Source organism: Mesocricetus auratus, unplaced genomic scaffold (genome assembly GCF_017639785.1).
Source record: "Mesocricetus auratus isolate SY011 unplaced genomic scaffold, BCM_Maur_2.0 Super-Scaffold_100676, whole genome shotgun sequence".
Lineage (NCBI taxonomy): Eukaryota > Metazoa > Chordata > Mammalia > Rodentia > Cricetidae > Mesocricetus > Mesocricetus auratus.
Window position 1 is genome coordinate 14,821,194 of NW_024429266.1, and position 25,812 is coordinate 14,847,005.

The 25,812-nt window shown below is 46.6% G+C and overlaps 1 protein-coding gene and 1 long non-coding RNA gene across 5 annotated transcripts in view; one reads left to right on the forward strand and one right to left on the reverse strand.

Annotated features, from left to right (window-relative positions):
• The window catches only part of Smyd3 (SET and MYND domain containing 3), a 522,482-nt gene extending 496,966 nt beyond the window's left edge, over positions 1-25,516 (forward strand). For 2 of the 3 annotated variants that reach the window (XM_040738397.1, XM_040738399.1), the window contains exons 11-12: positions 8,487-8,595; positions 21,804-24,140. In XM_040738397.1, the coding sequence (XP_040594331.1) occupies positions 8,487-8,595; positions 21,804-21,905 (211 nt within the window). In that variant the 3' untranslated portion in view covers positions 21,906-24,140. Of the gene's footprint in view, positions 1-8,486; positions 8,596-21,803; positions 24,141-25,066 lie in introns of those variants that run through there. The other variant, XM_040738398.1, reaches the window with a different exon arrangement.
• On the reverse strand, positions 570-3,205 carry LOC110342441. Of its 2 annotated transcripts, none has more exons than XR_005874070.1 (4): positions 3,028-3,193; positions 1,692-1,852; positions 1,268-1,373; positions 570-1,086 (listed from the first exon to the last, which is right to left on the reverse strand). It is a non-coding gene; the product is annotated as an uncharacterized LOC110342441 (long non-coding RNA). The 2 variants fall into 2 exon arrangements; XR_002384504.2 differs by having other exon boundaries at positions 572-1,086; positions 3,099-3,205.
• Positions 25,517-25,812: the final 296 nt, after the last annotated feature.

The window sequence follows — 25,812 nt, forward strand, 5'->3', positions numbered from 1 at the left end:
CCTTAAAGAAACATCAAATCCCAGATATCATGGCTCAGAATTGGTTCACCTGTCTGCACGTGACTCCTAACAGGCAGTGTGTAGAAGCAGCCTGGCTGTTCCAGCCTCAGCCAGACTTTCACTGAATTTACAATGAATAGGCAAATATAAAAAGGACCCAAGTAAGCCTTTGACTCTTGGAAAATAAGCCACTTACTCTATGGGCCTCTGTGGAAGCAGGTGTGGGACTGTTCTGGAACATGGGCAGCCTCTCCAGGATCACATCCCTGGAGAAAACTGACTCTTTTCCGCCAGCAGCCAGCAGTCAGCAGCTGCCAAGAGTTCCCGGGCGAGAGGTGGGACTTTGTGAGTCCTTTCCCCGTTCCAGGCTAGGGCTTTGGCTGATTTGCTCTTGCAGGTCTGGAGCGTGCAGTCACAGACACTGAGTTCATGGGTGCTGCAACCCTGCGGTACTTGACAAGTACTGTGTTGATGCAGATGTCACCTACCTCTGGCTCCTACAATCTTGCTGCCTTTGTCTATCCCCTGCTCCCCTTCAGATTCTTAATATCTGGTTAGAGATTCATCTCAACAATATACCATACACAAATGTCTCCTGATCATCAGGTTCGTGCGAAGAAGAAAGCCCCACCTTCTGGGCAAAGGGCCTCCTTAGAAACGTGTACGAGAAGTGAAATGTGAGATGTATTATTTTGTGTACAGAAACGGTCCTGCTTGCTAATTTTGTGGCATAAAAGAAGCCCAAGAAAGACTTTATTGTAATGTTGTCAGGTCCCGTTACAGTGTGGTTCTGTGACTGTTCTCACCCTAAGTGAAGTGCACAGAGGTGGCAGAGACACATCTGACTTTCCCAGTGCGTGGGATGCCGGGAGCACGTGTCATAGGCACAGGAGGAGTTGAGGGTTTGGGGCACAAGTGGGAATCACAACTGATCTCCCCAGTACCGGGAGGCATGGAGGGGGACACTGGTGATGGTCCATCCACTTGGGGATTAGCAGCTTTCAGAACTAATAGTGTGGGTTAAGTGAGGTCACAGTAATGGCTTCGTGGGCTGTGTGGTCTGTCTTTCCTCTCTGGCTTTGTTTCCTGTTAGAGAGGGTCAGAGGGAGCAGGAGAAGGAAACAACAAAGAAGTTATTTGTTACAAATCAAAGCTTCCCTGTCACGGAGACATAAATACGTTCCATACAACAGCTGCTTTAAATTAAACAGAGCCCGGGGGCGCATAGGCGGCTCTAGGGCTGCTCTCTTAGCCTTGTCCTAGTTACCCATGGTGCTCAATGCCGATTCCTCCCAGCGACTGGAGTCCTGAAGCCAATTCTCAGTACTGAGTGCAAGCTGCTGCTTCTGCCATTTTAGCTGTCAGGTCTGAGTCTGGAACAGCGGGAAGAGCAAGCGCTGCACCTCACTCTGTGTGTCATTTCAATGGACAGCTCAGAGCGGAGTGACACTCCAGCACCTTTGCAGATTCGTGGTTACAGGAGTCCGTCCGTCCATCCATCCGTCCCTCCCTCCCTCCCTCCCCCCTTTCTTCCCCCTCCCTCCCTCCTTCCCTTCCTCCCCCCCTCCCTCCCTCACTGCCTTCCTTCTTGGTAAAAGGTAGAATTTTAATGACTGCTTTTGGCACCAGGTTGTCAAAGCTTACAAAATAATTGAAAATTTCTCATGGGGTGGTGTTGTCACAAAGCTTACTTTCACACAGAAGATATGCAGTATTTCATCAGGGTACTACTGCTCAAAGGCTGTAGCCAAGCCACCGCCATCAGTACAGTCAACCCAAGGTAGTCTGTAGCCTGTGAGCAGTGAACCTATGCCAATAAGGCACAGGGTCTTGAAAGAGAACGTTCTATCACCTGTAAAGGAAGAATAATAAAACCCAATGGCATAGGTAGTTTTGTTTTGTTTTGTTTTGGTTCAATTAGGAAGACTGTCAGACAGTCACAGAAGTGCAGTATTAGGATACTAGCCTTCATATCCAGTGCCTGGCCTCTGTGAGGACAACCCTTCCCAACTCTTTCCCACGGGTGAACTGTCTTCACGAAGCTGTGTCTTTGAATCTGTGTTTTGCTGCCTTTTATTATTTGTGAAATTTCTAGGACTTAATGCTTCAGACTTTTCTCTGCCCCGCTTCTTCCTTTCTCTCCCTTGAGATCCCAGCTAGCATGCATTTCCTGTGAATGATAAATCCATTCATTCATTCATTCATTCATCCTGAATTCCAGTTCACAAACCCAGAGGCAGGACTAATCTGAGTAACTTATTAGTTATCACTTCTAGAGTTTCTGTTATCAATTTTTATATAATTCTGATCTTTCCTAGTATCCTTTCTTATTATTTAAATTTCCAAATATACTTATTAGCTGGCTCTTTTGTTCTTTTAGACAGGATTTCTGTACATAGCCCTGGCTGTCCTGGAACTCATTATGTAGACCAGACTGGCCTCATACACACTGAGATCCACCTGCTTCTGCCTCCTGAGTCAACACTCAGATTAAATGTGTGCACCACCACACCTGGCTTATAAAAGTCTCTCCCAGAACCTAAATATTTTAGTACAAAAGTCTGTTCTACTGTCTGTATTTCCTCTCCCTTGGTCTTCTGACAATTAGTTACCTTCTTATACACCTCGCTAGAGTTTGGCTGACTGCAGAATATTGTACAGAGAAATCAAACAGCTTGAGACTTTGCATGAAGCCTTGTCATTCACAGAAATATACTTTTGCTGCTAGCAACCAAAGTAAAAGTCTATCACCTTAAATCAGGCAAGCTTTGGATTAAGAGAGTCATTCTGGTAGTGGCTGCCCTGTTCTGTTCTACCACACTCTTCCTAGGTTGCAGTCCTTTGGGAGTCACTGATGGAAGCCTTGTATTGACTCAGGTGCCTCCTCCTTGTTGAGTCCTCAGAGTAGGTTACTGTGTTCCCTGTCAGTGAGGCCGTCAGAGCCTTTGCTCAGCTGACTGGTTTTCCTGGCCCTGCCTCTCTTTTCAAAGCGTCACAAGGAGAAGTAGCTCTGCTCATAAGTCTCACCTCTCTAAGCTTCCAGTCTTTTCCACAACTGCGAGTCCTTAGGCCTCTGCTGCTCCCATGGTCTGGCTTACCTTCAAACAGGGTTGTTTTTTAAAATAAGTTTGACCAATTTTTCTTGTTCATAGCAGGAGTCAGTCTGAAGCAAGCTAATCCACCATTGCTGGGAAAAGGGACTCTGCTGAAGATATTTAAGTCACATCTCAGACATTACATCATTTAACACAAAACAGGTGGGCATTTCCTTATCGCCCAAATGCCATGCTCACATTCCCTTCGTTGTCTGAGAAAGGCCTTTCAAGCATCGCTCCGTCTGAATCAGGACACACCAGGCCTGCGTATTACATGTGCTCATTACAGCTCTTAAGTCTTTTCAAATCTTAACTGTTTTTGCTGTCATCTCTTCCTGTTCCTTCCATGACCTGTTAAGGACCCTGCATTGAGGTTCTGCGGATTCCCACAGCCTCAGCCCAGCCAGCTGCTTCTACACTCTCCTTTATCACTTGTGTTTCCCATAAAATGGAATTAAACTTTATGGGCTCCATTAGGTTCTGTTTGGGTTTGTTGGTTTCTGTTTGGTTTGGCAAGGTTGCTGTATAGGTAATGCCAAATAATTTCAACCGTGTCCCATCAGACAGCACTCAGTGTCTGGTTGCCCCATGTCAGTGACTGATGAGTGGGCTCAGATGGCAACAACCTAACCCCACCACTGGAAGATTCCCCAACATCTTCTCTTATCCTAGTGATACATTTTCTCCCTGGACCAGATTTTTAGGAGTTGTAAACTGGTTTTTCAAGCTCCATCACCATTCCATATTTGTCAGCTAAAACCCACACAGGTAAATCTACATATTTATTCAGAGTTGTAGATTCAACAAGCAGGTGAAGCTCCCCTCTTAGAACCAGCGGGTGTTAAAAGCAGGCCTGAGCACTACGTGCCTCACCCCCCTGTAAATGGCAAGCTCAGCCACTGTTGAAGCCAGATGAGGGGTTCCGTTTCACACAGAGAAAACTGGGCATGCTATGAAGGCCCTGCATGGGCTTCTTTTCTCTGTGTCCTTTGAATTCTCAAAGATTCCAGTGCCCTGACCCTCTGCTTGGACACAGGAGTGAGACCCTGTGTGCCTGCAGTTGGAAACCATCATAGCTGAAGCCGGTCTGTGCTTCCTCCATTCTCTGTCCAGACTCCTTCCCTCCCTGCACTCACCACAACAGCACTGAGGGCAATGTTTATGTCCTAGGCCCAGCCTTCCGGGTGTGGGATTGCTTGCCCCGTGAGCTGACCATGGTGCTCTATAGTTCTCAGGTGTGTTTTTCTTGAGGTATTTCTGAGTCTGGTCCCCAGGTCCTGTTGAGTCAACTCTGTGGCCTTGTTCGTCTCAAGTCCTCCTTTTTTTGTGTGGCCACAGCCTTAACCCATGTGTCTCTGACGTATCATTTTCTCCCTCCACTAGGGTCAACAAATTGGAATTGAATATATGACTCGCAGGATTTGGGCACTAAATCACTCTTTCCTGTAACGTTATTGTAACTCTCATATGAATGTTTGTCTGTGTCTGGTGGGATCATTAGGCTTTGAGGGAAACTCTCATGTCTGTCCAGTGTGGTATTTCCCCTTGAGCCTGGATGTGATCCCACATAGACATCAGTGGTTCTGGTTCTCTGTTTCCTATCTGGTGAAGCATTCTTCCCTCAAGAGAGTGTCACTGGTAGGAGGACTTGGGAGCTGGGTATGTCTGCAGTGACCAGCCTGGCCTCAGGCACCTCCCTCCAGATCTGCATCCAGCCTCCCTGACCATCAACCACCTGTTCTTTCCAGTGTCCCCACGCTGAGCCCAGCATCCAATCTTCTCAGTCTAAACCAGCTCCCTCTTGCCACCCCCCAAGTCACTGTTGTCCTTGCTGCTCCCCAAGTCATTGAGGTCCTTGCTATTCCCCAAGTCACTATGGTCCTTGCTGCTCCCCAAGCACCAATACCTGTGCCAGGAGCACAGAGGGATGGATACTCATGTCCCTGTCTGTGTTGTGACTTAATCCTTAGTTCTCCAGCTTGGCTCCATGTCCACCAGGAGTAAGAACGCACCTTGGGCTCTTGCAGAAGCCTGAAAGTACTGGACCCAGAACCCAGTCTCTCACAGCTGTGTTTTCCCTCTCTTCCCAACCCCCATTCCCGTTCCACCCCAGCAAACCTTCAGGCTCTCTGTGCAGCCTTGAGTGACATCTGATAGCCCTGTAGATGAAGGCCAGCAGACCCTCCACTCTCTAGTCACTTCCCTGTGTGGGAGGTTCATGGAAAGCCCACATCCCAAGTGGGCCACCCAGGAGTGAGCCTCCCCCAGAGCTCCCTGGGGTGCTGCTGCAGCCAGTAGACCTGACTCTGATTGCACATGTCAGCCAGGGGCCTCCGGAAACCAAAGTTCCTAGCCGCCCCTGACTAAGAGCTTGCTCACTGAATTTTTGTGGGGGTGCCCCCCACTCCCCACAGTCCTGCTCACCCTCCCTTAAGAAACTCACTCCACTCAGTTTTTAATCTTCCGGTGCCGAGGCAGGTACCTGTCACAGCGTAATTATGCACCACTTTCTCTGCCATCACAGAACCGAAGGTTTTCTTTCCTCCTGCTCGCTGACATGACAGACACCCACTTAGCTAAGAGATTATTAGTATAAAATTACTTTTTGGCCTTTAAATTTAACTATACCATATTCACAGCAATAAAATAAAACTCCAAATCCAGGTGTGCCTTTCAGGGAACGTGTCTGGGGCAATTACCTTCTGATAATGGCGTCCAGCACTTAAGCCTTTTGTCTGGGGATTTTGAAATCATGCCCATACAACTCCATAATGATGTTCATTCTGGAAGGGACAAGAGGTTGACCTCAGAGCATACAGCAGAGATGAAGGGGACTGGGGACCCAGATGTCTGCTTTGTTCTCATCCCCTCCCTTTGTGGGTCTTTAAAGAGGCACGGTCCACCTTCTGTGGCACAGTGCTTGCCCCCAGGTTGGCAATCTACCTTTCTAAGAGCATGAATGGATAGGTCTCTATATCAAGTTTCGTGGGGAGGAGCGGAATCAAGGGAACTGAATCCAGAAGATCTATTACGCAGGAGCTTAACTGTGGGCTCGGTGGGTTCGTAGCTGAAGGTAGCTGAAGCAGAGTCACACGGGCTGACACTGTTGGAATCAGCTCCTGGGCTGTCTGTGTGGCCATGGGCTATAAAGACAGGTGCCTCTGTCTCCGCATCGGGACTGTGTCCTGCTTGTCCTCCCTGTTGTCGAAATGCCCATCCTTCTTCCTCTAGTACAGTCCAAGTTCTTAGAGGCCAGCTTACCCCATGTGTCTTTCTCCAATCCACCCAGCCACCAGCCGGTTCTCTCCATTCACTGTTGTATCATTTTTCTCCCTCCACTCAGGTCAACAAATCGGAACCATATATATGACTCGCAGGATTTGGGCACTAAATCACTCTCCTGCCTGTAATGTTATTTTGACTCTCGTATGAATGTTTGACTGTGTGTCTGGTGGGATCATTGGGCCTTGAGGGAAACTCATGTCTGTCCAGTGTGGTATTTCCCCTTGAGCCTGGACGTGATCCCATACAGATGTCAGAAGCTTCGGCATTCACTTACAGCAACAGTTCTCAGCTCGTGTGTCACAACCCCTTGGTGAACCTGTAGCTTCCAAAAACAGTAGCAAAATCACAGTTATGAGGTAACAATGAAAACAGTCTTATGGTTGGGGGTCAGCACAACATGAGGAACTGTATTAAAGGGTCGCAGCATTAGGGAGGTTGAGAACCACTGGCCTAGAGCCTGTTGGAGACAGAATAGACAATGCTGTAGGAGTCAGTCATGATACAACACAGTCCTGAGTCCTTATTTTCTGGCCCACCCCCACACCTATGCTGTGCTGTATGCCTGTGAAAGTACCAACTCAACAGCTAGGAGACATGCCTCTGGGCACACCTTTGCAGGGTCATTGAAAGCTTAGCCTCTGAGAAGGTCTATAGGGAACTGTCTCGATTGTGTTGGTGTCGAAGAAGACCCTCTTGATGATGGGCAAGATCGTTCCCTGGGCTAGAGCTCCCACGCTGTGTAGAATACAGAGGGCAAGCTGAACATCAGCGTGTGTGAGTTTATTGCTATCCTCTCCTGACTGTGGATGGGCATAATATTACCTGCTGTCTCTGCAGAGTCCCTGGCACTGAATTCTGTGCCCGGATGGGCTGCAGCCTGGAGCTGTCCAGTCAATGAACCCTTTCTCCTTTAAGTTACTTTCGTCACTGTATTTTATTATGGAAACGGGAGAAGAAACTAAGACAAGGTGAAAGACCTCAAGTATGAGTTGAGTTACTTCTACATGTTGGATGTCGTGAGAACATAGAACACTGGCGCACCTTAACCAATGGCAAGACACAGTAAGCGCACAGGTTCTGTAGAAAGGTGGGCCGTGATGGGTACTACAGCCAAGACTCAGAGGGCTGTGGGGGAGAGGTGTGGCAGCATCTGTAGCATCTATTCGGAACCAGAGAAATGCTCATTCACTTAGTCAACAATTATATATTGATAGCGTGCAAGAACACCCTCCGGTGCTGCTTCTCCAGAGGAGGGAGGCACCTGCCTGCATGGTCATGTGGCCATCTTTAGAGCCATCTCTTGGATAATACTGGCCCTGTGCCCTCCCTGTGTAAGCTGTTCTTTGTCTATGAGCCCATGCAGCCTGTGGTTAAATGCTCCTGTGTAGCCAATTGTAGAATGCAGCCTTCCCTGTCATCCGCCTGGGCCCTGTCACAGTTGTAGTTCCCAAATAACACACAAGATGCTGTATTAATTATATTGCTATTGGCTGTTTGTTTGGTTTCTTACTGGCTATCTCTGACTTAAGTATTTAGCCCATAATTGTTAATCTAAGTATTTCTATTACCTCTTACTCCTCTGGTGGGCTACATTGTCTCTGCCTGTGTCTCTCTTTCCCAAAATCCTCCTCAACTCCTAGTCCCACCTATCTTGCTTCCCTATTGGCCAACAGTGCTTTATTGGCATATACACAGGACTTCCCCATCCTTTCATTTATTCCACAAATATGTATTAATGGAGCTGGGAAATGCTGGAGTTCCGTGGAAGAAGACCTGGATCAGATTCATAGTCCAGAACTCAGTGCAGCACCCTCTAGATGTTCCTTGCAGAGTTCCAGATGGGTTTCCCTTTTCTAGTGTTCACCATAAAGTCATCCAGTTGTATTGTCTTGCCCTACCCTCAGTTCAGAAGGTACTCTAGGGATCTGAAGAAAGGTTATTGTGTATCAGTTCCTCTCAGTGTTGGCTTCTGGATCACAAACTAATTTCCCTTCTGGAGCTCATTAACATTCACAGCCAGCTACTCCCCTGTTTCCCAGTCTTCGGATGAAACGAACGTGAGAGCTACTGACACTCTTTGCCCTTTGCCCTTTTGATCTCTTCCAGGATCTTTTTCCCTGGAAGCCATCCCGTCCGAGGTGTGCAAGTGATGAAAGTTGGCAAACTGCAGCTACATCAAGGCATGTTTCCCCAAGCCATGAAGAATCTGAGGCTGGTGAGTATGCCAAGCATGGGTTCTGCCTGGTGTTCCTTCCTCTACCTGTTGTCAGGCCTCTACTTGGTGACTGCTGAGCTCTGTTTTTAGCATGTGGGCACACACACACACACACACACACACACACACACACTCACACACACACACACACATACACACAAGTGTGCCAGCAAATGTTTAACAACCATCTCTAAAAACATCTGTAACACTTGCCAATTTCTGTGGTATAAATGTACCCAAATGTAATTCATTTAACACTGCCAGTATAGACTCGATCTACTTGTGTATTATGTGTTCATGTGTGTGCACTTGTGTGTGCTGGTGTTTATATAGGTGTGTGTGTAGGCTTGAGGTCAACCAGGTGTCATTCCTCAAGAGCCAGCCACCTTATTTGGGGGAAACATGGATCTTTCTGACTTGGAGCTCACTAATTGGACTGAGTGCCAGGGATTTGACTGTCTCTATTTCCCCAGCATTGGGGATTACAAGTCCACTCATCTACCCAGCTTGTAATGTGAATCCTAGGGCTCAAATTCATGTCCTTATGCTTGCATGACACTTAACCTACTGAACTATCTCCCTAGGCTCTTAATCATGATGATATAACAGGCACTCTTACAAACTGGTGTAAGTCTCAGAACACCACTGCACAAGTGTCCTGTCCTACAAATCACCCTTCTCCACATCCTCTGAACACAGTATGCCTCTTCTTATGGTAGACAAGATCTGGCCATCAGTCTCTAGTGTCTGCATCTCCCCTTTCCCCTCTCCACTGCCAGAACAGGGTGTTGTCCTTTGTCGCATCTGCCTCTGCGGCCTGTGTCCGAGATCGTGCGGAGGGTGTCGGGGATTGACAACACAGAGACTTGTTCAATGATGTAAAGAAAACTTTAAGCAGGCCCCAAAAAGGTTCAAGAAAACTTCCTAAGAAAGGCTCCCTCCAGAGAAGCTTCTGCTCTCTCCTCTACCCTGGCTGGTTCTGCTCTGACACCAAAAACTGATCTGGGCGTGTCAGAAGAGGCGGTTAGTCTTTGGACAAGGTCGAGGTCAGGGCGGTTTCCATGGGCAGGCCTTTTCCAGGAACTTATTGCCCTGGGCATTGTATTGTTTTTAGTAAACATGTTTTTAGTAAACATTGTCTTACAGCTGCCTACTCCCAGGCTGAAGGGGAAGTGGGTCTCTGCTCAAGGTCTGGTGTCCCCACAGTCCTTTGTCAATACCGGCTTACAAACTTAGGTCTTTACAAACCATTTCTTCTACCTTAAATGTAGCTCCTCGCCTCCAGGGCCTGACAGGACTCTACTGGTCCTTCAGGGCTCGGCTCCAGTGTCTTTGTTTTCTTGGTTCTTTCTTGGTTCTGTTGCTGGCTCTACCAGTGAAGTACATCCTCCATTTCAGTAGGGGACCACTCTCCCAACCCCGGCAACCTGGAAGTCATTGGTATCGTAACCAGGTCAACATCAGGCAAAATACCTAGAGCTAAGAGCGTGTTTGTTGTTAGAAAAAGCAGAAGGGAAGGAGTGAGAAAAGTCAATACAATCTTAGCAGTAAGTGTTGGAAATTGAAATGAAGACCTGGATTATTGCTGGAATGCATTGCTAAAGAGTCACTTATTTTCACTTTCTATTTTTTATTTTTTTTTATTTTTTTTACTTTTTATTTATTTATTTTGTTTTTTCGAGACAGGGTTTCTCTGTGGCTTTGGAGGCTGTCCTGGAACTTGCTCTGTAGACCAGGCTGGCCTCGAACTCACAGAGATCCGCCTGCCTCTGCCTCCCAAGTGCTGGGATTAAAGGCGTACGCCACCAACGCCCGATGCTATTTTCACCTTCTTATGGAGTGTCTCTGCCTGGAACAGCCCAGGACTCTCCTGGCTTGGCCTTCCCTCACCTTCAGACTTCCTCTCAGCAGTCCATGGCAGTCAGGTGCTTATCTGGTCCCTGCACTGGTGGGTCATAGGAGGCCTGGACTATGGGCTCTCTTGGGAAGTCTTTGGCACCTGAAGGGTCTTCTGGGACCCAGTACTCATGATTCAGAAAGGCGGTGATAGAAGGATTGGGCGCCAGAGCAAGCCTTCCCAGGGAGTGTCTAGAGGCTGACTGAGCCCATATGACATTTTTAGACAAGAAAGGTGATGAATGCCTAAATGATTATTAATGCCAACTTGTATTGAATGCTAGCCACATTGGCTGCTTCTACTTCCTAAGTGACATCAGGTGTCAATCAATGGGAGCAACACTGGAGCTTCCTGGAGGTGTCCCTCTCTTTCCCTTCCTCCTTGGGCATCTTCCCCAGATAAATGCAAGGACAATCTCCTGCAGTCTTGGGGAGAACATCCCTTCTCATGTCTGGTCAAGTATGTGCCCACCAGTGAGTCCAGCTAGACGAAAACACTTCCTTTGGTCTGCTGAGTGAAGGTTCCAAAGGAAAGCAACAACGTAGTGATATATTCCCACGTATATCATGTCCCCAGCCCGGAGCTGCCGTGTAGGTAGATGTTTCATACGTGATCAGATTGGCCCTTCAGCTTATGTGGGGCTCATACATACGTGGTTACACTTGGTCCTCATGACAGATGACAGCTGTAAGGCAAGACAGGTGTTTCCGCTCATGTTGGAAAATGAAACACTAAGTTAGAGAGGTGCAAAAGCCCATTTAAATCTCTCTGAGGCACAGCCAGTTCTGTGTATCCCACTTAATTCAATATGAGTTGCTGATTAAATTAACACTGCTACTCTGAATGAGACCCATTATCACCCCTACGGTTTAATGGAGGAGATAGACATGGGAAAGGTTTTTAAAAATCTACACTAGAACCTAAGGCTCCTCCCTTCTCTCAACTGTCCCATTTAAGTAGGTGATGCTCTCTGGAAACACTCAGCATACAGAAATGCCTTCAAGTCCCAGATGAATTCCTGATGCCATTTTGGAGGCAAGCTGGGGGAGACATGAGAGCATGTCTGGCTCTCTTGGTTCTTCAGTGGGGGCTGAATCCTTGCTGTCACCATAGCGCTTCAGCTGGGGGCATCAAACACCCTCAGCCGCAAACACAACGCTGATCCAGTCCACACCGTGTGGGCTTATGGGTGATGTGGCTTGTGCGGAAGACGCAGGCCATAGTCAGAACTTTCTGACGGCCCTCGTGTTGCCTGCTCCTTCCACTCCTGCATGCTGTCAGCTGCACCTGCTCACGCAGGCAGATCCCACAGCGCAACCACGTTGGTCTCAGCTCCAGTCTGCACCCTGCTTTCCAACCCTTCACAACAGCCAGCTGGTGCAATTTTACTCTTCCCATTCCTTACGTCTGTAGCAGTTTTTAATCTCTGTGCTCAGGTTCACATTTAAGAATCTGATCAGAGCCTCTGCCTCCCCAGAGGAAAGTAAACAGGTCCACAGTCTTGTGTAGAAGCCCCCAAAGTCTTTCTAAGACTCTTCAAGCACGTCCAGCCCTTCTGCGCATGCAGGGTCACAACTTGGCATGTGGGTCGGTGAGAGGGAGGAGAAGAGGACAAGAGGAAAAGGACATGGGGACATACACTATAAGTGCCATCGATGCCATTAAAGCCCCTGGCTCTGATATTTATGGATGTTGCCTACTCAATTCTAATAAGAAATAATAACATCAGGTGTGTGTTTTTAAACACCAAGAAAGAGGAAATGTGGCTAGAGAGATGACTCAGTGTTTAAAAGTGTGTGCTGCTCTCCCAGAAGACATGAATTCATTTCCCAACACCCACTGTCAAAAGAAGGCTCACAACCTCCTGTAACTACAGTTTCATAGAATCCAACACCCTCTGCTGACTTCTGTGGGTCCATGGGAGTGTGTTCACATGTGCACACACACACACACACACACACACGCTACACACACACACACACACACACACACACACCATACTCATTTTGAAAATTAAATTGTATAAAAGAGGAGGAGAAGAAAAAAGTGATGACTAAATGCAAGCATAGTGATTAAACCATCTTAAAGCAAAGAAGCACCTATTTCCCTAGTAGTGATTCTAAACTCCATAGTGGCAAAGAACTGGGTGAGAAACCTGGATTCGTGCCCCTGGCTGCTACCAACAAAGTGTCATCCTCCCACCCCCTTCCAGAGTGGTGTCAGGGGCAGTTGGATGGAACAAGGTTTGCATAAATTCAGATCCTCAAAAAGTTCCGTATTTCAGTAAAAAAAAAAATCACTCACCATACAAAGAAGCAGTCTTGATCTTTGCCAGAGACCACCAGATGCCAGCTTTGCAATGGTAAAGTTGTTAGAATCATTTGAAGGTGATTTTACAGCAGCCATTATCGAGATGCTTCAGTGAGCAACTACAAATAATATCCAAACAAACGAAAAACACATAGCAAGTCTGGGTGAAGGGAGAGAAGATGCGAAGGAGCAATCAGAAATTAAGAGCAATAAATTCAGGGAGCAAACTAGTGGAAGAGTGGTCACAGCACGGACCGGGAAGCTCAGACAGAAGGATGGGAACTAAAAGCAATCGCACAGGAGAAAAGCATAATAAACGTAAAACTGAACAAGGCCTTGGGGACCCGGGGACCGGTGACCAGTAATGTTAGCCATCTGACATTACACTCCCAGAGGGAAAAGAGAAACAGGATAAATATTAAAAGTGCTAGAAACAATAGTAGAGGCATCCAAACTAGAAAAGTAAGCTTTATCTCTGTCCACCAGTGACAAAACTTTATATGTTGAAAACACACACACACAAACACACACACGTGCGTTCACATGCACACACATGTGCACACACATACACATTATAGCTAATAAATTAATTAAATTAGTATAACCTTAAGTCAACATTCATAAGTCATTTGTGGTTCATATACTAACAAAAAAGAAACTGAATATTTCCATTTGTAATACCATAAAATTCTTATGAATTAACCAAAGTGATAAAGGAAAGACATTAAAATATAAACAGTGACATCTCATGCATGTGATTGGAAAACTGAAGATATCAACATTGCTCAGAGTAATATACACATTCCCATCTAAAGCCAATGACCTATTTTTTTTACAAAGTAGAGAAATCAATCTTAAAATTCACATGGAAACTCAAGAGACAACCGCATCCCCATCAAAATAGCCAAAACAAATGTCCAAAAAGAACCAAGTTAGAGAATGCCAATTCCTGATTTCAAAAGTTACTGCAAAGCTTTAGTAGTTAAAATAGTGTGTTACTGGTATACAGATGGATACATAAACCAATGTATACACAATAAAAATGCAGTACTAGACCCTCAAGCTTATGGAAAAGTAATTTTCAACAGCACCACTCACTAATTACATATGACATGTATGTGCTATATGATTCCACATTTGTGAGGTACCTAGAACAGCTGCACACAACGGAAATCAGAGCAGTGGTTGCAGGGCCTGAGGGGAACACAGAGGGTAGGTGCTCCCTACGTAAGAGATGCACCCTTTCAGCCTGGCATGGTGCCGATTTTCTGTACGTGGATGACAGGCATGGCTGCCCCATAGTGTGACTGTACCTGTGTCACTAGCTATTACACCTAAAGATGACCGACATGGAATCTTAGTTAGGAATCCTATTGCTGTGATTAAATGCCATAAGCAAAAGCAACTTGGGAGGGAAGGGTTTATTTCACCTTACAGCTTGTAAATCCACCACTGACAGAAGCCAGGGCAGTAATTTAGGGCAGGAACCTAAGGCAGGAACTGGGCAGAAGCCAGGGAGGAGTGCTGCTTACTGACTTGCTCTTCCTGGCTTAATCAGTTTGCTTTCTTATGCAAATCAGGCTCACCTACTAAGGATTGGCACAGCCCTCAATGGCCCTCCCTCATCAATCATCAGTCAAGAAAAGGCCCCACAGGCCAGTCTAGTGGAGGGATCTTCTCAATTGAGGTTTCTTCTTCCCAAATGACTCTAACTTGCTATCAAGTTGACATAGCTGACTCGCTAGCTAACATGATAAAGTTTGGGATATTACTTATGAATTTTACTACAATAGTTTTCTTAAGTGATGGAAATCTACCCATATTTGGCAAAAAGATATAAAGCTAAGGAAATCCCCCACCACATTAAAGCAAAAGACATTCTCACCCAGATCGATTATTCAAATAGAATTAAAACCCCAAACCAATCTTCAGAGTAGCAAGAGGCTAAAATGAGTCCTTGCCGATAGAAGAACAATCTGAATTAGAGTGTTTCACCGGAAGCCCTGCAAAACAGCACACTCTTTTCAAGTGTATTAGGAGGAAAGAATTGATAATCCCAAATCTGAATCTAACAATAGCATCTGACAGGCGTTGAAACGGAAACCAAGCTAATCACAGCTGTAGGAAAATTAAGAGCTCATCACCATCCGATCTAAAGAATTGCCACCCAAAATCTCTAAAACAAATGAAATACAATAGAAGAAATCTTGAAGCAGCAGGAAGAAAGACTACAATAAGCAAAACTGTGAGTAAGTGGATTTTCCTTCTCCCCTTCAGCTTCCTGTGTTGACAGTTGAAGCTAAAATTCTTTCACCATCTGAGGTGGTTCTAGAAGTATGTGGTGAAAACAGCTGGATAATTACATTCCAAGGGGGACGGTAAAAAAGATAGCGAAAATGGAGGCCTCTGTACCTGATTCCAACTGCTGAAAATGAAGACAGTGAGAGACTATAATGAGAGGGGGGAGGAGGGCTTAAATCAGCCACTTCTTAAAACGCTGTGTAGAGGATGTACTCGAAGACACCACACGTGGGTTACGTAGCTCAACTGGGAGAGTGCTTGCCTCGCGTGCAGGAGACTGGGGGTTCCAGACCCAGCATCTCATCACATACGGGAGTGCGGTGGTACACTCATGGAAACCTCAGCACCAGGGAGGTAGAGGCAATAGGATGAGAAGTTCAAGGTCATTCTTACCTACACAGCAAGTTCAAGGCCAGCCTAGACCAACTGAGGACTTGTCCCTACATAAATAAATAAATCTTTAAATGACATGGTAAAAGCTAGATATGGTAACACAGGAGGATTTAAAAAACAAAACAGACACAAAAAATGGTAGAAAAAAACAAAAAATAAAGTTGTATATTTAAATTCTAATGTAGTAATAATTACATTGTGAATGATGTAGTCTGTGTAAATTATCTAAATCCTCTGAAAGTCAAAGATTAGTAGAATAGATGTATTTGATAATAACCCAAGTATGTACTGTCTGTAAGAAACTCTTTAAATATAATGATATGGACAGACTGAGAATAAAAAGAAAACACCTCATTAAAACATACTCAAAATATAACTGGAATGACTTTGTTAATATATGAGTAGACGGCAAGGCAAAGAAAAGTTTCCTGGAGACCAATGACCTCATATAATGGAAATGCAGTCGCCTCCTGAAAAAAACGTAATAACACCACACATGCCTGTCCCAAACCACACAGTTTCAAACAGCGGAAACAAAACCTTGTAGGGTTCTGCCATGGAGCCTGAGGCAGGAGGATTACTAGTTGAAGACCAATCTGGGCACCCTAGCAAGTTCAAGGTCAGTCTAGGTAGCACAGTAGGACTCTGTCTCAAAACCCAACCAGACCAAACCAGTAGATCTGAAAGAAAACAGAAAACCGCAGCGTGAAGCCTCTCTGTCTACAGTTGATAAGAACAACCAGACAGAAAACTGACAAAGACAGAGGAAAATGCATTACTACCACTGAGCCAGACCTTAGTGATGTTTACATCAACAAAGGCAGAATAGAGGTCACATGTCACAGTAGAACACATGCCACATGCTGGGCCATTAAACAAGTGCCAATTAATGTAAAAGGTTTGTGAGTGTAAGAGTCAGACAAAGTAAACTCTCTGAATCAAAGTAGAAATAAAAAACAATACTTAGAAACAAAACCAAATTTCTGCCTGCCCGCTCTTTCTGGTGTAGTATGTCACACAACCCACTCCAGCCCAAGCTGTGCTTTAAGTCTGATGACACCGTTGCCCTGGGAACACGCATGATTCCTTCAGGGTCCCCCGGTACTATGGTTCTGGAGAGATGAAACTTAAGAATGCCTTACAGAGGGTCTCAGTTCAGTTCCCAGCACTCACGTGGTGACTTACACCACCTGTAACTCCAGCTCCAGGGGATCCATTGCCCTCTTCTGGCTTCTGAGAGGACTAGACAAACATTCAGTGTCCGTACATGCATCCAGGCAAAACACTGAACTCATAAAATAAAAATAAATAAGTCTTTAAAAAATATTATTATATTGACAGATTAAAGATAGCAACACAATAGCAAATCTATGTGTGTGCATGCAGGTATGTGTGTGTGTGCGTATGCTTTACCTGAATGTATGTGTGTGTACTGTATGCATGCAGTTCCCACGGAGGCCAGAAAAGCACATTTGATCTCCTGAAACTGGAGTTACAGACAGTTGTGAGCTGCTTTGTGGGTGCTAGGAACTGAACTCGGTTCCTTTGCAAGAGTAATAAGTTGTTCCGTGTTCTTAACCACTGAACCATCAGTCCAGCCCCAACAATAGCAGCTCTTTCTGGCATGATTCCTGCCACAGACAGGCAACCCTGAGCTCCCCACATCTGTAACCCTCCGTCCTGTGGGCATCCCAACCCTCTGCTTTCACTGTGATTATCCCATAGGTCCAGACTGACAGGGCCAGAACCCCTCCCACAGCAAGCGCCCAGACTTACTCACTGGAGCTGCCTGTCAGTACATCATAAATGATAGACCAGGGGTCTCTCCAAGCATAGTCTGCCTCCCCCAAGCATGTTCCCCTCAAGGGGAGTTGACACTTGCCATGAATCTTTGAAGATGTAGTGTGGAATTGAGTCTATGGGGAAGCTGCTGAGCTCACATGGGTCCTTGGAGGTTTGGGGGTTCCCTGATGCCCACTACAAAGGGGCTCAGTGGCTATGCAGCTGCTTGGGGTGTAGCTCCACTTCCTGTCCCCAACCGAATGCCCAGGCCCCATCTCCCCCCAGCACACACACTGCTTTCTTCTTGGGATGGACAGAAGAGGAAAACTGGCTTCAGTGTCCCCTGTGGGGGCCTGATCTAAAGGTTCTTACCCTGCGTGTGTTTCTTTTCCTTCTGATTTTCATATCCATATTTAAATCATGCTCGGGGAAGTCTTTTATTGCATTCCCCAGGCTCGCAGTAGAAAGCATATGAGATCCTTGATAAACTTAATATATTTATATTAAAAATTAATAAGAAAGCCATATTGTTTCCAACTCTAAATCATAATTTGATCTCATTCGTTTTATTTAATGCATTGCCGCAATTCTAAAATTACTTTAAAAAATATGATGAGATGGAAATCAGTTCAGGGGGCCTTTTCTTTATTTCTCAGAGAGCCCTGTGCCTCTCATGTGGCAGACAATCTGCAATGCCATTTCCGGTGTGACATTTAGAATATGGACGTGGGTGCAGCACATCCCACCGGAGGCTTCAGATGGATCCTCCGTGCCTGACTGTATGCGGGCCCCTTTTAAATGCTACCATTAAAAAATAAAATTTAATGGGAAGAGAGAAGCTTTCCCCAAACGGAGCCTGCTCCGACTTTATATTTCCTTAATCTGTTTTATACACCACTACAGGAAATTAAACTGGAATCGTTCTCTCTGACATGCACGTGGGTAGCGTTTGGGAGGCGCTGAGCGCGGGGAGGCTCGGCTCCTGGCAGCAGTTGCTCCGGCTTGTCTACGATCTACTTAAGCTTCATGCTGCCTTCTTCTCCTCCCAGCTAAGCTGAAGAGGTGTCCCGAGCTCAGGGCTCTTCTCTGTCCCAGGCAGGCATTGGGCACAGGACCTGGTAGACACAAGTGGCACCAGGGACAAGAGCCAGATGTTGGTCCTCCATCGTCAGGTCTGCCCTGCTCGGCTTGGCACATCCCCGACACCTGCAAACGCATGAAGTCTCTGGCAGACTTAGCATCCTTTCCTTTCTCTCTGTCTCTCTCCCATGTATGACTACTGCTCAGAGGAAATCGTATCTATTAACTTTATCTAAGCTCTGGTTTCCAGACAAGTGACGTACTTTTGTCCTTTATCCCTCCCCGTCCCTCCCCCACCACTGTCTTCACGTCAGTCCTCTGCCCCCCTCCTGTACTCCTCTCCTCTGCCTCCAGCCAGGGTGGTGCATAGGATCCTGGAACACTGGTGCCCTGCTCTCATATGACTCTAGTGTTGAGGTCACCAGCAAATGAGAGGACACAGAGCATGGTCAGCGACATTAGACCCGGGCCACCCCAGTGTCCTCAGGCTGTCTGAGAGCCACAGCCAGGAAACCATGCTTCTTCTCCATGGTCGCCGCACTGTGCACAGCCGGAGGCTGTAGCGGACACTGGGGTGGGTCCTGAGAGACAAGACTTCGCGCCCTGCCCCCTCTCAGGCCGGGGGAGTTGGAGCAGTTTCTCCTGATCAGGGCATCTGGCTGGACGTTTTTCCCTGCCTTCAGGAAGCAGTCTGGGCAATGTGGCTGTGAGCTCAGATGGTGGCAGCTTCCTGTCTGCCAGGTCCGACAGCCCCAGTGTCATAGGTCCCGAGTCTCCCGTGCAGCCTTGGCGCTTGCCCCGCTGTCCAATGGCAGCTCTGCCCCTTCAGTGGACTGGAAAATCCTGGTTAGGACTGGAACTGCGGGAGGTAATGAGGAAGGAGGGCTGGAGCTAGAAATATGCTCAGGAAAACACAGGTCAGCCTTCCATGGTCAGGGTGACAAGAAGACAGCCTTGTCATTTGGCCATCGGTCGAGTCGCAGAGAGGCTGGGTCCTTCACCAGGTGGAGAACCCGCAGAAACAACCATGACTAGGAGCTGTGCGAACCGCCAGCAGAGGGCGCTGTGCCAGGTGAGCCCTTTCTCGGGTGGATGCAGGGCCAGGTCCTGTTTTCAGGGGCTCTCCTGGAGAACATTCACCCTCCCCTGTACATCACAGCCCTAGACAAGCAGAGGGGGACAGGACAGCCACAGTGGCTTTCAAGAATTTACCACGAAGGATCTGGTCAGAAGCTTCTGTAATGACACCATCCTGCAGGTCTCTGCCTCAGACCCCAGCATGGATGGCCTGCACAGCCGAGGGCCCAGGGCAGTGCAGGGGAAAGAGAATAAAACATGAGGCACCAGATGTTGCCTTTTAATCTCCCAGAGCTTGGCTGCCTGCAGGGAGGGGCAGCTCCTGCTCCTCCCCTCGCCTCCAACAAGCCCTGCCTCAGGATATGTGTGCAGTAACGTGCAGCAGGACAGACCTGTACAGATTAACAAGAAACAAGTTCCCTGCGTCTGTCCTGGCCCCTCCTGTGGGCCTGACCACCCTGTACGCCCAGAGCGGCACGGCTTTCTTTGAATTTTTCATTTTTCCCCTAACATCTAAATGTAACCCCACCTCCTGCCCCTCCAATGCCCCCCCCACACACACACGCAGAGACAGAGACAGAGAGGCAGAGAGAGACCCAGGGAGAGGGAGGCAGGCAGACAGTGAAACAGAGACACTGAGGGAGATAGAGAGAGCACGCGAGTGAGCCTACTTCTTTTCTGTTCTTCAAGCCTAAAGGGAACACCGTTACAGAAACAGGAGGAGAAGGCAGGAGCTCAGGCGACCAGCATCAGACAGCTTTGTTGCTCTGCCTCCCTCCTTCCGCCTTCCCCTCTGCAGAGGCCAGGCTGTCTGACTTGATGAGTGTAGCCAGAGCAGAGCCGTCCCACCGTGAGACCTGCTCGGTGCTTTCCAGCTCCAAAAATCTCTGTGGCTTCAAGGTGGGCGAACCCAAGAATTCTACCCCTAAAGATTTATCTAAACAAACAGCAAAGAAAAAAAAAAAGGAAAGGAAACACATCCACATACAACAATAACAACAACAGGAGACCCATAGCTGTCGTAATCAAAACAACCGGAAGAGACCTACATTTTCAAGAGAAGTTTATGAAATAATATCTGTAACTAAACCTGGTGTTGTACATAATGGCAATCATGCTGTCTTTAGATTAGCACAGAATGGTAGACAGTGGCCATGATTGCTGGGAGTTACTGCACCTATATTCAGGGGGGGTGTGGGGCAGGGGAAGGTTAGGTTGTCCTGGAGCCCATTGGCTGGTGCTTCACAGCCACCAGTGCCACATCTGGAAGGTTCTTTAGAACCCATTCACACCAGATACAGTGACTTTGGATTCCCTCCCCCCTGCCCGCCTCCCATTGAACAGTGTGTAGTGCTGCCATTGGTCGGGGCTGTTCCTTGCTCTACAGCAAACCATCCAAAGACTCGGCAGAGTAAAGAACAAGATTATGTTCACGGTTCCAGGTCAGGAAGTGGATCTGAGCATGGCAGGAATGTAGATCTTTCCACAGAGGCTGGCTGGCTTCTGCCTGGATGCTGGAGGCATCCGAAGCCTCCCTGGGCAGACAACTGGTACCTCAGCTCTTCTGTTAATCATCCAGAGTCACCACGTGTGGCTACTGTTTGAGGTTCGAGCTTCCTGGCAGCTCAGCAGCTGGCATCCCAGGAGCAAACGCTGGAGACCAAGGCAGAGGCTTCTTGCCTTTGAGTTGTTAACTTTATTCCTGCTGTGCACTGGAGAATCCGCAAGCTCAGCCCAGTTCTCACAGCCCTCTAAGGAGCAGCCTGAGCATGGAAGCTAAAGGCAGGTGTCACCAGCAAGCCACCACTGTACTAGCACAGGCCAGGAAAAGACTGTAAAGTATGTGGGTGCAGTATGTCGTAATTCAGAAGAAAAATTGTCATGGGACAGCAAGATGACACCAAACCCGGCAGCCTGAGGTCTATCCCAGAGGCAGCCTGAGGTCTATCCCAGAGAGAACTGGGCTCCCTCCTCTTGTCCTCAGATCCCCAAAGCACACCATTGTACATATATACCCCCCATAAAATAAATAAAGTTTTAAAACCTGTTGTTAGGAGGAAGCAGCATACCACTTCTTCTTTTGTATGACTTACTGCTCCTGGTGAGAATTCCTCAACCCCAGCACTGTCCACCTGAGCCTGTGCATCAGTGTGGTCACTGAAGATCACGGCTGCCCCAGGGTGACCAGCACAGAGCCCACTTCCTAGGCCCCAGGCAGCAACTATGCCACCTGTGTGCTGGCTTCATGAACCACGGTGCTGCCAGTTTCCTAAAGACTGGGCCTCGAGATCATCAGGAGATGGTGAGGAGCCAGGCAGAGGCTTGTGTGTTTCGAGACACTGATCGGCCACCTTTCCTCTCTCCTTAGGCCTTCGACATTATGAAAGTGACCCATGGCCGAGAGCACAGCCTGATTGAAGATCTAATTCTTCTCCTAGAAGAATGTGATGCCAACATAAGAGCCTCCTAAGGACAGCCAGAGGGACAGGGGAGGTGGCACACCCTCATTGAATGCCTTATTGAGGCCACATACCCTGTGATGTTTGCTGTGTGACCCTCCTGTAGAAAATGCCATTCTATGTCTATGTGGGTAAATGTGTTTCTGTGGTGTGTTGTGAGAAGACCTATTTGTAGTAGAGCAGAACCATTACAATAAATACAAATGAGTTGAAATGTCATCTGGCAGCTTGGCTTTGCCTACTCATAAGTGATTTTGATGAGTAAGATCTCATCATTGGAAATAGGACTTACCAAAAACTGGATGGAAGGCTGGGCGGTGGTCATGCACGCCTTTAATCCCAGTACTCGAGAGGCAGAGGCAGGTGGATATCTGTGACTTCAAGACCAGTATGGTCTACAGAGTGAATTCTAGGACAGCCAGGCCATGTAGAAAGATCCTGTCTCAAAAATAAAAGAAAGCAAAAAATAGGATGGAATAAGTTAAACTTCCTCTTTGGGTGTATATAGAGGTAACTGGATTAAAGTAATCATTTTCACATACATTCCTAAACACAAGCATATGTCTCTGTTATCAAGAAGCAGATTTTTTATTGTTGTTCTTTTATTTTTATTGACATGTGTTAATTGTACTAAATAATGTGGTTAGCTGTGGTATTCAGCATTTGAATACACGTGTCGGACATGCACCTATGAGGGGACCAATCTGACCTCCCTTTTATTTTCTGCCTCTACAGTTCCCCGCTTCTCATAATCACCCATCCTAGCCTTCACACCCGTCTCTGTCCCTGGATTATTTCACTCCATATAATTTTCTCCAGTTGTATCCATTCTGCTACAGGTGACAGGACTTCACTTATCTTTATGACCGAATAATACTCCGCTGTTGAGATGTCCTCCGTTCTCTGTGTATGTTGGTGAGGACCTAAGGGGTGACAGCCTCAGCTATTATGAATAGCTTCACAGTAGACATGGACAGAGAAGCAGGATGGTTTAGCTCCATGGTAGTCCTCTTTCCACTCCTTAGATGAACCTCCACGCCGCCATTCTGATTTTAGGTTCCCACCGACAGCGTGGAAGAGTTCCCTCTCTGTGTTCACGCCAGCACTTGTTACCTGTGGGTTATGCTTACTTTGTCCTTGGCTTTAGGAGCATTCTAACTGCATACATGATATCTCATTGTAATTTCAATTTCCCTGATGACTGGTGATATTGATTGTGCCTCATGTATTTATGACTGTCAAGTCGGTTGCTCATTTTGTAATCAGATTCTTCTTTTTTGAATTCCTTACATATTATAAATATACTACGTCTTATGGATATAAATCCTACATTGGGAGGATAGTTGGCAAACAATTCTCTCATTCTGTAAATTGTCTTTTCCTCTGTTGTTTTGTGTGCTGTACAAAACTTCAGTGTAATTTTTCTGTCTTTGGTTTTGTTTCCTTTTATAATCATATATATTTTTAAAAAGGCATTGCTTAGTCCAGCATCTGTAATAGCTATTGCCCTTACTGACGTGTCTCCATGCATGTTTCCAGTCAAGACCTTGCATTTGGTCTTGAATCTATCACGAGCTGAGTATTTGTGCAGAATGAAAGATAAAAGTTCTGTTTCCATCTCTTGCATGTGTGTGTCTGCTTTCCCTGCACACCTGGTTGAAGAGGCCAGCCACGCAGCCTGCACAGTTTGGACACCTTTGTCAAGAATGAGCTGGTTCTAGGTGTGCTAGCTGACTTCTGGGCTCTCTCTTCTGTCCCGCTGGCCCATGAATCTCTTATTACTCTATGACCCTATTGCTTCTGCCACCGTGACTCTATAGTACATCTTGAAATGAGGCCCCTTGATGCCTTTAGCCTCATTCTTTTTGACGAAGATTGTTTTATCTGTCCTGAATCTCTGGTGAAGAAGCAGCATTTTGAGATGTGGTCTGTTCTCCTTTATGATTAGTAACTACATATTATCTTATTTCTGAGTGCCTCTCCAACACAGGAATCTTTATCTCAGAGCCTAGGACTAGTTCATTTCCAACACCACTAGAAAAGGATGTAAGTCTCACACAAAAAGAAAAAGATACTGAGCTCAGCTCTTTGTGTAAGTCTTGTGAACTTTTTATAATTCTTTGTGTATGTTATTATTTTCTTAAAGTTTTTTTCCTGTAATTGCTTGAATCTGTGGTTCAGTGTGTTAATGGGCAGAGCAGAAAGCTCTATTGTCCTCCAGTAAACAGTTCTCACCGCTATTCCAACTGACTGGCTCCCTCTGCTTTTGTTGTCTTTTCTATTTCCCAGCCCTTTGGCTTGTGTCTCTCTTTCTGCTTTAGATAAATAACAAAAATATTTTCCTTGTCCAAAAAAAAGTTGAGCCTTGTATGGTTCACTGAGCCTGGAAACACCGTGGTCCTTCATGTTTCAGTGAGATTCTGATAGTAAATCAGACTGGTGATTTGCTGCTGATGCAATGGTCCTTAGGTAGTGGGCCTCCATCCACACCTTATGTTAGGATACAGATGCAGGCGGTGAATGCAGAACCCAGGACAGCGACCCTCAGAGGGAGGGAGGCAGGCCGACACTGTCAGAATGGCGCACGGTTGTTTTAACTGAGCCTGAAGAAACCGAGCTTACCTTCTGGCAGAGGACAACCATAAGCTGGGGTCCACCTGCCAAGCAACCACTGCCTATGGAAACAATGAAGTTTTCAGAGTGTCTTATGCACACCCACACTCTCTAAGGCCTTTTCCTAAGGGTTCTTCTGCTCATGCCACAGCCTCCAAGCAGCCAGCACATCTCTAAGGCACATGCTGTCCCTGGTAACTACAGCAGCATACAAGGTAGGTATCTGGAAACTGTTTCATGAGTGAGGAAATGAATCTGAAGTCAGTGCACTGGAACCCCCCAGATTTACTAAGTAGCTTTGAGATGACCTTGACCTCAGCCCTTTTGGAAGGACCAGTTCTACCCAGTTCAAGAACTATTTTTAAATAATTCTGATGTTTCCAGGAAAAGAGAACACAAAGGCCAAGTAAATATATACTGTCCGGGAGAGCATGTATCAGTTAGTTTTTACTGTGTAACAAACAACACCAAAACTAAGAGACTCAACATAATTTTGTTTAGTTCATACTGCTATAAGATAGGTCAGCAACTTGAGCTCAACATTTCTGATTTGTTCCAGGAATCGTGGCTCCATGTAGTTATTGGTCGGTTGCGTGGAGACTCAGAGTGACTGGGTGATATAGCTCCTTAGGTTGGCTCACCAGCTGTGTCCCCATACCAGGAGAGTTTCAAGAACAGTAAGTCTGTCAACTCCCAGTCGACCAGTGCTTTTCAAGCCTGATTTCATCACATTAGCTTTAGTCAATGCCAACCGCAAGGCCAACTTCAAATCGAGGCTTAGTTTCCTTTGCTGTAGAAACAACTACAGTCCCACTGCAGGGCACTGAGAACGGGGTAGGAGCATGGTACCATCTATGGCACTCACCACTTGAGGAGTATCATGAAATCTATACTCTGCACTTCCAGAAACAGACCAGAATAATTTGCTATTAGGATCCAGATTTTTTAGAATACCCCAGAGCCTATTGGTGGAATCTTTGGCATCCTCCTCTAGAGAAAATAAACTTCATGCATTTTGGAAAAAAGAAAAGCAGGAGAGTGTTGCATTGTTTGTTCCCATTTAACTCACTGGGGAAATGAAAGGGTCCCATGAGAAAGTTGGGAGAATAACTTACATGGCCATGGACAGAGATCATGGGTAGGATGCGGTGCTTGCCAACTTTCTGAATGAAATTTATCAGTCACTGATGATCCTGGATTAAGAGATTTGTCTTCACGCCTCCTAGAGAAAGTCTGATGGGCTTTGGAATCCCTCTCTGCCAGCTTGCAGTGTGTGAGGATGAAGTCACCCTGTGTGCATCCAGT